The sequence below is a fragment of the Neolamprologus multifasciatus genome, chromosome 20 (assembly GCF_963576455.1).
Source record: "Neolamprologus multifasciatus chromosome 20, fNeoMul1.2, whole genome shotgun sequence".
In the NCBI taxonomy this organism is placed as follows: domain Eukaryota; kingdom Metazoa; phylum Chordata; class Actinopteri; order Cichliformes; family Cichlidae; genus Neolamprologus; species Neolamprologus multifasciatus.
The window spans coordinates 4,142,886-4,155,707 of record NC_140458.1 but is presented as its reverse complement, the minus strand read 5'-3'; the positions used below and the strand labels follow the sequence as shown (position 1 = coordinate 4,155,707).

At 43.6% G+C, this 12,822-nt stretch overlaps 1 protein-coding gene across 1 annotated transcript in view; it reads right to left on the bottom strand.

Moving 5' to 3' along the window:
* plxnb3 (plexin B3) overlaps positions 1-12,822 on the bottom strand; it is a 103,885-nt gene that overhangs the window by 24,995 nt on the left and 66,068 nt on the right. The window contains exons 3-8 of the mRNA XM_085145935.1: positions 8,501-8,905; positions 7,614-8,337; positions 5,416-5,595; positions 1,090-1,218; positions 838-938; positions 443-575 (exon numbers count right to left, since the gene is read on the bottom strand). Of these exons, the coding sequence (XP_085002061.1) occupies positions 443-575; positions 838-938; positions 1,090-1,218; positions 5,416-5,595; positions 7,614-8,337; positions 8,501-8,889 (1,656 nt within the window). The 5' untranslated portion in view covers positions 8,890-8,905. The remainder of the gene's footprint in view (positions 1-442; positions 576-837; positions 939-1,089; positions 1,219-5,415; positions 5,596-7,613; positions 8,338-8,500; positions 8,906-12,822) is intronic.

The following is a 12,822-nucleotide window of genomic DNA, read 5'->3' as shown; positions in this document are numbered from 1 at the left end:
TCACAAAATCTTAAAAGGTTCACAACCACGGTTATTGTCTGAAGTCATTTCACTCAGTCCACAATAACTCCTATGTTTGCGCTGATCCTTATAAACCCTGAAGATACTCGGTGAGGCACTAAATATGAAGATGTTTCATTCATCCTGTCAGCGCTGCAGCAGTAAACAGCTGCTGCAGATGTTCATCGGCTGCTGTGAATCTTGTCTGAAGGATTGGAACTGGCTGGACTTGCAATAACACACAGCCAACACAACAACACAACCTTCAGTCAATCAGAGAGCTGCTGAACTAGCACCTCAAGTTTTCTTTCAACCTGGACTGATACAGACACCTGCCAGCAACACCTAAGGGTGCCCTGACCCAGGCTGTCATCACTGCGGGAGTGGCTGACTGCATCATAACGCTGTCAGTCAGAATCAGATCAAAACAACAGCAGCCTACCTGCGTCTGCTCTTCTTTGCTGTGATTGGCCGGCTGCAGGCTCTGCACTGTCACGCACTGACTGGTCGGTTCAAAGCTCCAGAGCCAGTGGTTGGGCTGCAGGTGACGCTGACACTGATGTTTCCGGGAACATCTGCACAAAATACAAACATTTGCAGATTAGTAACAACAACAACAGCAACAAACAACCAAACGCAAAACGGCGTCAGAGCGATGTCACATCAGCGTGCAGATGCTGCTGTGATCAAACCAAATCTACTACACTTTCTTCTTCTACTGTCAGTCAGACTTTTTACAAAAAAAGTAAAAAGTTTACATAAAGTTTACAAAAAGATATAAAGAATAAAAATGTACTTTTAAAAAGTTACAAACCCCCAGCCGACAGGTAGACCTACCTTCCCTCCAGGACACACCAGCCGCAGTACGGGTCTCTGACAGCGAGACAGGAGCGACAGTCTGTCTGTTTCTCACAGGATGACACAGGAACCTTCGACAGCTGAGAGAAAGACAGGAAACAGTTTGTTTTCATTTTTTCTCAAATGGATCGTCTGATTGGATATTGGGGACAAAAGGAGGAAGGAGGAGGGAAAAAACTGAAGAAAAGAAAGTGAGACAGGAACTGAGGAAGGAGGTCGACTGTCTCTCACCCTGCTGTTTGTTAAAACATAAACATGTTCCTGGCTCTCATCCAATAGGAGATCAGCGCTGACGGCACTGCCGCTGTCCACCAACTCGCTGCCATACAGATGGCCTGACTGACTGGAGATCACCAACACCTGAAAAACAACAACACAGGTGAGTCCACAGAGTCCGACACTGTGGCTGTTTCCCAATTCAGAGTCTGCAGCCTCAACGATCCTCAAGGGCCGCGTACTTAAAGACCGCTAAGGCCGGAAGTGCGAGGCTTGTGAAATGGGACGGTCTAGCCTCCGTTGCGCTGCCCAGGTTGCCTAGCAACCATGATACTAACAGCTGGAAACGTTTCATACAGCTTTGTTTGACAGAAATGAAGGAGAAAATCTTTTGTTCATTTGTTTGTTTGTTTCTACATGAGCTTTGATCATTCTCTGTAAGATTAAGCTCAGCTATTGAACGGCGTATATTTTAAAGTAAAGGCTTTAAAACCAAGTTAGTACAAACGTCACTAATGTCACATAACTTTGCTGACATGTGGCCAACAGGAATGTTTAAATGTTCTTCGTTATTAAACATTTTGCACATAAATAAGTGACATAATATTCAGTACTTACTTAAAGTTTACTCTTCGGGCGCCCCTCATCCGCCGTTTTTTTCATCAAAATTATCCACACCCACCACAGCGCTATGCATTCTGGGATATGTTGGGCCACGAAGTCTACACCGCCACATCCTTAAAATTCAGGGAAATGAAGGACGCATTTGAGGGCCGCATTTCGAGCAGCCTTCGAATTGGGACAGCCTTCGTCGCGTCGCGGTGACGTAATCGGCCTTAAAATGCGGCCTTTAAGGCTGCAGACCCTGAATTGGGATACAGCCTGTTCTGTTGTTTGGGTTGTGCAACCTCAATCCCTTTCCTCACCTCCTTTCCTGTGTCCTTTATACCAAACAACAAATTACACATGAGACACTCCCATCAGTGTATAAACCTTTGTGGTGGTTTCTGTTACAGCCTCCTGCTTTTGTTACTTTTTGTTTAACTCACATTGTGGCAGAACGTGACAAGAGTCCTCTCTCTCTCTCTCTCTCTCTCTCTCACACACACACACACACTCGACTGGAGAAGAAGCAGATTTCTAACATAAGGTATGAATACAAAAGAGAATCATTGTCCTCCCGCTATGTCTAATGCCTCTTTTAAACATCACAGGTGAAAAGACGTCCACAGAGGGTACACCTGTGCCTCCTCTAATCACGGTTCCTACAGCAAGCCTCCCGTCTCCAACTTCAGGTACTGACAAACCCTATGACTGACTTCCAGATCAGAGACACGGAGACAGAGAGAAACAGGTTGGCCCTGGTCGGACCCTCCCTGCTGTCAGTAGATCTCAGTGAAGGGCGGAAAATTAGCTGACTCCATCCCAGTTTCACTAATTGGCTGACTCCATCCGCACCCTGAGATGTTCTGGATCTGTACTAATGCCACTAAAACACAAGCACACATCTCTGTGTACTGCGCATTGTTTATTTGTTCTGAGTACAACAAAAGAGCGCTCTTTCAGTATTTGTCACTGAATGCCTTTCCTGCTCGAGCGATGAGACGTGATCCTTTCATGTGGACTCCTGCTGTGCCGACTGTGTGAAGTATTTTGAAAAAGTTAACTCAAGACGGAGAAACTCGTGTCAGCAAATATAAAACGTCTAAGAGCTGAAATGTTGTGACAAGTAAAAATGATGATCATCAACATTTAATTTCAGTAAAGTGACAACATGAAAGCAGCAGCGCCACAGCAGCAACAACCTGCCAGCAGGTGGAGCTGCTTCACCCCGACAACACCCCTCAAGGCACCTCCACTATCAGCAGCGTGTGACAAAGAGAACAATTCAGACTGTGAAAAATGCAGAAAGGAGGATCGTTTGAGTTTGAACAGACTCCATCCTGCTGTGCCACATCCAGTTTATTTCTTGCTGAGATGGAACAGCAGCATCCTGACAAAGTAGAAACTCTTTAAATCTCTACCATATCTCAGCCACGTCACTCACTGATTGGTCAATTGTGTGCAAGTATAAAGGTATGGCAGGGCTTTAGTGTCTCTCTTATCCCTCTGTGTTCAATCTTCACTCAAATACTTTTGTCACGTTTCATGTGTACAGCTGTGAGTTTGTGAAACACTGAGTTTTTTAGAAGAATTGAAGTACTGTTACTGCTTTTTCCTGTAGAAATGCGAACCTGTCTCCTGGATTTCACCTAAAGGCATCAGAGTGTAAAGTTGACTTCAGGAGACGCTTCTGCACCGCACTGCAATAACCTAAAAACACAATGCTTAGTGGAGTTTAAATGCTGAGCATTTTCATCATCACCGTCTTCTTCTTTTAAACAGGATGCAATGAGGAAAGGATTTTTCTGACTGGGAAACTGAACCATCACAGGTTCATTTATGTTTAACAATTTAAAAAGACAAAGACTATCTTCTCTGACTGTTAAAAGAACCATATTTGTGTTTTAACAGTAAACGGACTAGTTCTTATATACTGCTTATCTACTCAAAGCACTTCATACAGCATTTCTCATTCATCCATTCACACAAGCACTTTCTTCTACACCAGAGTCCTTTCTGTCTTACATTCACACACATTCATGCTCCGATGAACGCATCAGAGATCAGCTTGGGGTTCAGTATCCTGCCCAAAGATACTGAGACATGCAGACTACAGCAGCCAGAATTTGCACCACCAACCTTCTGATTAGTAAATGACTTTCTCTACCTCCTGAAGAACAGCCACCTCCACTCATAACGACCTGAATGACCTGAAACAAGTGAGTGAGCCCACAAAGTCTACAGGGCAAAGGAGCCAGAGCTGCTTTCACATCGATTTCTACATAACTAAAAGTCCTTTTACAAGCAGAGGAGTCAGGAGTCGCTGTGCTTCTAGTATACATCCGCACAGAAATTCAAAACATGTGCCGGGACTCTGCCTTTAGATATGTTAAAGTGCAGGAGGAACACATATGTGTTTCTTTAGTTCGGATCGCCTCGGGTGCCACGCCCACAGAAACACTGCAGGAGCGTCACATGCTGGAGAAACTGGTGCTTGAGCATCTTTCTGACAGATTCACTATTTCACAATCCCAACAGAAGCACAGCAGTTAACAAGTGCCTGGGTTCGCAGCGAAAAACGTGGTGTTGCACTTGTACATGCCTCTTGTTGTTGATTGGTTATTGGTCCCTCAGGTGCACTCTGGGTAAGGATCCAGCAGGAGGCCCTGAAACATTTACAGTGTGTGTGATTAAATATTAACGGGGAGAATCAAAGCTCTGCTGTTTACCTCGCTGAGGCTCCGAGGCGAGATTAGAGCTCATTAACGCATACACACACACACAAGTTTGTCCTTCTAACTTTGCGAGGACTATGAGTCACACGGTGTAGTCCCAGGACCCTTACCCTAAACTTGAACTTGATAAAAACTTCGAAATGAAATGGTGTCCCGCAGCGAGAACAATTGGGTACAGAATCTCGTCACTTTTCAAATGTCCTCTCTAACAATGTGTAAGACTGGGTCCTCATAAGCCACATATACAAGTACACACACACACTTACACCCAGTTAAAAGCTTCAGGGGTGTCCTGCTGGATTCTTACCAGACTGCACCTGAGAGACCAATCACCAATCAACAACAAAAGTCTGAGCATGCTCCCATGTGACCCTCCCCAACACCACCCACTCTTCCCAAACACACCACACCCTCGAGCTAAACGCCTGTTAGTCACACACACACGCATACATAGAGTGCATCATTGTGTTGCTTATAAAGAGCTTCAGGCTACAAGCTGCTCTGTTCAGTGTGTGTGTGTGTGTGTGTGTGTGTGTGTGTGTGTGTGTGTGATCATTTTCCTGGTGCTTCTCTTCAGACCTTCCAGTTACAACATAAACAGGAAACAGCTGATTCCTCCCTGTAGCTAGAGATGGAGACACAAACGCCTAAACAGGCCTTTTCACTGCCAAGTAAAAACCAGTCTCACCAGCTGGTCTCTTAGCAGCTCCATTAGAGTGGAGGGGTCTAAAGCCTGTTCAATTAAGCATTATTCATTTATGCATTAGCTCCCCAAAACTTTTCATGTGAGAGTACAAACGGTTTTATACTACAAGCGACTGTCTGCTAAATTCACAGCAGGGAGATTAAGCATCATGTGTCTTATCGCTCCATGTTCAGCCACAATCTGCACCATTTCAGCTGTTGTGTGCGACATGTGGGAAAGGGTAACTGAGGTCAATGGCCCAGCCGACGCCGTCGACTTCATGTGTGAAACGGCTGTAAAACATGTTGGTGGTGTCACCTTTTGCAGTTGTCCCTTTCTGTCTCCCAGGAAAGCGATGGTGTGGCCCGCCTCAGTCGCTGTGGTGACAGCGGTCAGCTGTATAGTGGAGTTGACAATGGGCGTGGCTTTGAGGGGCACGGCGCTAGCGATGGGGTTGGGGGTGTGTTCCCCTCCACAGGGGTACTCTGAGAGAGAGTCCTGGTAGATGAATAAACAGAGAGAGAGAAGCCAGTGAACACAGGTATGTGGTCAGCCCTGCTTTATCTGTTTACGTCTCTAAACACAAACAAACACACAAACAATATTGCTTCCATTCACCTTTAAAACTCGTGCTTTTTTCCACTCAGCCTGTCACTTTAATCTGTGTGTTTTTGCTCTATGTGGGTCAGCTCTGTGCTACAAGCTCTGTGTTTGAGTGGCAGCTGTCTGATGATAAGTCCAGATGCTGAAGATAACCACTCTAATCCACACACACACTCACTCACACACACACAGTATTAAGGTCAGCAGCGAGGCAGATGACAACCATCGACAGCTTCTTCCCTAAAGCAGCTGCTAATCTGTGATGTCATCACATGTAAAATGTGATGTCATACGATGTCCCACTTGGCCGACCAGGACCTCAGCGATCCGTGGGGTCATCTTTGGACTCTCATTGGAACAAGTTTACTGTCCCATTGTTTTCCACACTTCTGTACTGCACTCTCATTACTAGCATCAACTATAACTCTGTCATCTGCAGTATCTGGAGTTTATATCTGGCTCTATCGCTCTTTGCTTGGACCTACTTCTGAGAGCAGCAGCAAAGCAGCAACAGATTGGTCAACTTTATTTAAAAAAACATGAAATTAAGGACCTGAAGGGAAGGTGGGTTGCAAAGTGACTTGCAGATCAGAGCAACCATTGGGAGGTGAAAAGCAGCTTAAAAAGCATGTCCTATATGAGATTTACCAGTTGGACATAAAAATCAGCTGATTACAAATAAGCTCGACTTTGTGGTCTGAACTGAAGCTTTGGCATCAGTCCGTTCATATATATTTTCAATGTAGAACTGATATTATCACAACTGTGTTGCCAAAAAACTTGAACAGCCTCAGCCTGCCACAAAGTAATTGCATAGAAAACTGAAACTACAGCTTTCATTTGCTTTAGGAGGGGCTACCCCCCCAAATAAAAACAATAATAATGATTTGCAAAATCAAAATACATTATGCACGTATTATGTGCACCAAGTTAGTGAGTGTTCCAGGTAAGGAGGTTACTCACAGCCAGTAATGGTAAGTGTTAAATCTACATTAGTGCTTTCTATCCAACATTCATTCTCTGATAGAAGCATCGAAGAGTATCGATTTAGTATCTTGCCCAAGGATATTTGGTATGAACACCACCAACCTTCTGATTAGTAGATGACCTGCTCTACCTCCCGGGCTACAGCCATCCCCAGTGCCAATGCTGGCTGCAACATGTTACTGGTACCACATTATATTTTTCAGTCATGCAGTAATGTAATGAGTTACTGTACGAAATTCAGTAGTTGCGCTACAGTTGCAATTATGTCATTACTTGCATTACAAAGGTTCTTTAGTTCTGTGCACACTGAGCAGCTAGAAAGAAAAAAACATTCACTTTTTCTTCTGCACCCCTACGCAAAAAACAAACACCTCGTTTTGATTGTGTACAAGGAGGAGGGAAATGGTTTAGTGGTCAACAACATTTGTTGAGTGGTGATATGGAAATCGCTTTTATTACAAGAGCATGATTATATAAAGTGCAAACTGTGTCCAGGACAAAAATGACAGTGTTATACCGCTAACATCGACTCTTTGTGAGCATCTGCACAGACAGCATGCTAATACAAAGCTAACGAAGAAGCCGGTGTGATGCTAAAGCTGAGTGTGTGCTGACCCCAGGCCTGCATCCAGCGCCTGAGCTTCAACAGGTAACAAAGGCAGCGGTTAAGTGACGCAGCCTCCACTTCTGTTCATGTTTCTACTGCAAAATCATCGTGGCGATGACTTTGAAGTCTCATTGAGCTGGTTTCAAACTTTGCTTTGCTATGTCGGCTTTGTGTTCTTACATAGCCTCAGGTTTACATTGTGTTTCAGGTCACGTTACAGAGTAGCAAGAAAGTAACGTAATGAGTACTTTCTCTGGGGACAAATTCATAGATTACTTTGTTAATCACCCCAACACTGCTCAGGTGTTTGTGAGTTTACCTTCGGCAGTTTGAGACATTTTGATGACACGCCGTACTCGATGTAGGCCTCCTCCTTTCCACCGCTGCCTTGTCCTCCCTCTGTGTAACACACTTCCTGTGCTCTCCGCAACATTGTGTCTAACTCCGCCATGCCATAAACGCAGAGAGCTGAACGATTTGTTGCTACGGGCGTGGACGCCTGCCCCGCTGCCATGACGACAAACAGGTGAGGTTCACCTGAGTGGTTGCCTAACCACGCACCCTGTGCCAGGTTATACCCGCCCTGGCACAGCAGCGGCACCTCAACGTATGAGTAGAAGCTGCGATCAGAGATGCAGAGCCTGGAGGCGTAAGTCCGGTACTCCTTCTTGTGCCGCCGTGAGAACAGGAAGTAGACATGGTTGCCATGGACAACGGCTTTCACAAAGTGGTTGTTGTAATCGGAGTAACTTCCTACAACAAGTTTTCCGAGCTCCTCCTCCTGAGAGAACGCTCTGCGGGGTGGAACCACTGGAAACAGCCGCCGTGTCGTGATTGGTGGGATGTCGCCAGGGCCTTTGCTAGTGTAGCTTCGACCAACCAGCATCAGACGCAGCACGTCACCATCTCCACCCCCTTCCTGCTTATTTTTCGTGGTTATTACCACGGCAACAGTGGAGACACCTGGAGCGTTGGCTGCGACGTACTGAGTGTCAACGGGATTGGACGTCTGATAGATGAGCTGAGAAATATTGGACAGACTCCTGCAGAGAAAGACAGGACAGAAAAGTCATTCTTCATACGTGTTTTGGCTAATCCAGACATCAGTCACCTTTGATACATGCAAAGAACACATGTGTGAGAAAAATGTATCTGGATAAACTCTGGGAACGCAGTGAGGAAAAATAGCACAGTAAACTGACGTACCGCTTTTCACAGATTCCCTGGAACAGTGATCCACAGACTATCAGACTCCCTGGCTCCGCCCCCTGCCCCGTCTCCATCAGCAGCAGTTTGTTGTAGTTGTCGGTGTCCTTGGCTGATGGGCATTCCTGGAGCACGATTGGTGGGAGGCACTCTGGGGAGTCCCGGTAAGGGCCGGTCTTTACGTGCAACAACACCTCGAGGTCAGTGGTCAGCTGGTACAGATTATTGACCCCGCCCACATAAATACGTCCCGCTCCAGGATCCAGGAGCAGGTGCGACAGGGGGGCGCCCTTCAACTCCACATGTATCGAGGCATCCACAGGTTGGGAGAAAGGGGAGAGGATGTGGAGGAAGAGGAGGAGTGACGGGGGGATGGAGGAGGCCAACATGGCAGCTCCTCTTTACCTGAAACAGATTAAAGTTCAGGAGAATTAAAACTTGTGAAAAGGAGATACTTATGATTATTCACTAGTCAGCAGGCCCACTTGCAGTTAATCTCTCTGCCCGCTGGTCAAAAACAGACAAAACTTTTCAAATTCGAAATTTTGTTGCCAAGTGTTTCCCAAATTTCCCCTCTTTACCTCCAGAACAGCAGTGGGAAACTACGTTATCATTTATTCCTCATCACAGAGGAACCATTTCGAAACTCTATGATGCTATTCTGTCTTTTAGTAACCACTCTAATGTTAAGCTTAAGTGTACATGGGAAGGAGAACTAGGAATTCGAATACATGAGGAGTCTTGGGAACAGGCAATAGCGAGGGTACGATCTTCCACCTCCTGTGCTCGTCTTGGACTTATTCAATTTAAGGTCATACACAGGGTGCATTTCTCTAAGTCTAGACTTTCTGAATTGTATCCAGAAGTGGAAAATAAATGTGATAAATGCCATGGTTCTCCTTGTCACCTTAGCCACATGTTTTTTCTGTGTCCTGAGCTACAAAGTTTCTGGACAGGGTATTTTGCTATTATGTCAACTGTTCTTGGGGTAACTCTTCATCCTTGTCCTCTGATTGCTGTATTTGGGATTCCTGTTCGCTCACTTACACTTGATTCCACACAAAAGGATATTATAGCCTTCACATCCCTATTAGCGAGACATCTCTTATTTTGCTAGTCTAGAGGTATTGCCTGTTTAAATGTACCTCTGTTACTGTTATATTCCTCTAATATGTTTGATGGTTGTGTTGATCTGTGTGGAACTGGGGGGTGTCTTTGTTTTAGAATGCGTTGTTTTTTTTTCATATATATATATATATATATATATATATATATATATATATAAGTTTATTTACTTAGGAAAATGAAGAAAAGTTGATTGTATTTCGGTAACTGCAAGTACTGTTTTCTTTTTTCAATAAAAATATTTTCAAAAAAAAAACAGACAAAACTTGTTTTTCTTGTTTTATCTGTAAAAACCGTAAAGATATTCCCTTTACGTGGCGATCTGGTGGAAAAAGGAAATGAAATAAAACCCTCTGAGAAACTGAAACAAGACAATATTGTAGATTTTTGAATTGTGCAGAAGCTGACCCCAGATCTGAACTTCACTGTAAAATTTGAAATCCACTAAAGAATGTCTTCTTGGCTTCAGCGTCCGCCCACAGAAAGTCAGCGGTCTGTCTGAATACAAAACTCAAAGCTATGATTGCATCTTATTTCCACTTTCTCCCCTGCAGCAGAAAACCTCGCCCGAGTTTCAGAGCAGAACTGAACCATGACTGTCTCAGATTAAGGTGGAGAAACACGGATCTATTTCATACCCCAAAAAGAAAAAGAAAAATCTTAAATATGTAAAATACACCTGAGCAGGTGAGGCTCAGCCCTGCAGACTCTCTGCGCCGTTCCTCTTTCTCTCTCTGAAGTTATTAATAAAATAATTTTGCTGCTTCACACTTTTCATCTGGCGGTCAAACTGTAGTTGCCTGTAGTAACATCACCATGGCAACAAACCGGTATCCACGGCAACGCTGTGAAACGACTCAAACCTCTGGTGGGTTGTTTGGTTTTTATGACAGAGTGGAGTTTTAAACTGGTGTCAAACTGGTTTCAATCTTGCGGGTCCTTCTGTGTCTTCAGGTTGCATCACTCTGTCAAAGTGGAAAATATTCCTGTTAAATAATCACGGCTCAGACCTCATTCCTCTTCTCCTGAGGATAAATCCACGATCTTTCCTCAAGCTCTCCCACTACTGCTACAAACAGCCTCCGCCTTCACTTCACCTGAAACATGATTTACTATACAGCCGAAACGAGGATTCACTATTTAAAGATGAAATTTCAAGCAGCACAAAAAGTGTTCTTCCATTGCTGAACATTCAAATGGTTTTATTCACAGGCCGCCTACAACAGACACGGTCAGCAATTAGTTCGCTGTTATGAGGTTTGTTTTGTGGAAGGCAGAAGTAACCATATACTGATGAGGGTGGAGTGCTACGTTATCAGCCTTCGTAGACTGCAGGGGTGACTGGCACTAACACAGAACCTGCTAATTAGTGCTGATGATACTTTTGTTATTCCATCTGTAGTCGTCTCTAATTGGTTGTGTGGCTTTAAATGGAAAGCCAGAAGGCAGTGAGAGTAGCACCACCTACTCACAGAGCAGAGCATGTATTATTACAATGGCTGTGCTATTGATAAAGTCAAAGATAGCATGAATGGCCTGAAACAAGCTGGGGGTGGAGGTGAGGTTGCAAAGTGGCATGCAGAGGTACCAGTAACCCTATGTTGAACAGCTTAAATAAAATGTTATGTATAAGATTTACCAACAGGATGTACAGAGGGGTATCAGGCGACATCAGCTGGCACTGAATTATGCATCTCTGCCAAATTTGCAGGAATTTGGCTCCATGGCTGTGATACAATTTTAACTTTTCATATTAGTTATATCGTTTATAAGATAATTACATTAAATGACTCTAATAGTGTCATTTATGCTTAGCTTATGCATGTATGTGTGTACATGTTTAGACATCTTTGTGAGGACAGAAACTACTATACTTGTGGGGACCAACAGTCAGTTATGGGGACGTGCAATAACATTAATGTGCAATAATCTTTTCTGGCATCGTTGTATTTTTACTCAGTTGTATATAGCATTTGTATTCTATTTTTATCTTATTGTATATTTTATTATATTTTATTCTACTGTATATAGTATTTTATTTTATTCTATTCTGTACAGTTATGTACTGTATTTATTCTTATTGTATTCTAATTTTTGCTTCATAACTTTTGCACTGTCCACTTCCTGCTGTGACAAAACAAATTTCCCACGTGTGGGACTAATAAAGGTTATCTTATCTTATCTTATCTTATCTTATCTTAAAAATGTCCATCCCCAGGAGTTTGACGGCATTTTTGAGGTTAGGGTTAGGGTAAGGAGCTAGGGAAAGCACTATGTCAATGAGATGTCCTCACTAAGATATGAAAACGAGTGTGTGTGTGTGTGTGTGTGTCATTATGAAGGGATAAAGCAGGTTTATTTGTACTGTAAATCTGGGCATTTTAACACAGGAGTCTATGGGGGCTGACTCGCTTTTTGAGCCAGCCTCAAGTGGCCATTTGCACTACAGTTTTTGGCGCTTCTACTTGGACTTCATATCTCTGTCCCAAGTGGTTGCCACTTGGTTCTATCCAGTATGTGTTGGAAAACACGCCTGTTTAGATGCTCAAAATATGGAGAGAATGCACACAAACAGCTTGTCCATCGGTGTAATAATGTGTAAACATTTTCAGTTCAGATATAATCTGTTTTGATTTTCATTTTTACCTTATAAAGAGAAGCCCAAGGGTTTTCTTTGACTGGTATTTTCAGATAGTCGGCCAAAAAAACCCCGCCAAAACTCGAGCAGAACCACGCGCAGGAGGAACCACCATCTGTTTGGGGGTCATTTGCAAATCACTGCATAAAGTTCTTATTGACATTAACCATCCGCTGGTTTAGAAACATTTTTGCAAATCTGTATCTATTTTTTGCTTAAAGACAACATCAAATAATCTGGCAAATATCCAGTCTTTCAAACAACCATCAGGTCTAAATCAAACCGCAGCAGTTAGAAAAGCCAAATTCTATCCATGACATAAACTCACAGTTATGACATTTGATCATCATACTCTCAATAAAATGGTTTTTAATCTTCTTTTTTTTTAACAAAGGTCGGTCAGATTGATCTTGAGCACTAATGTGACCAAAGGTTTTACCACAAGCCTCAGAATTTCCTCTGAACGCTTTCAATCAGTTGTCTTTTTCTCGACAGCAAAACAGATCTTTAACTCACATTTCCACACAAACAGCCAGCGCATATCCTCTTTTTAACAATA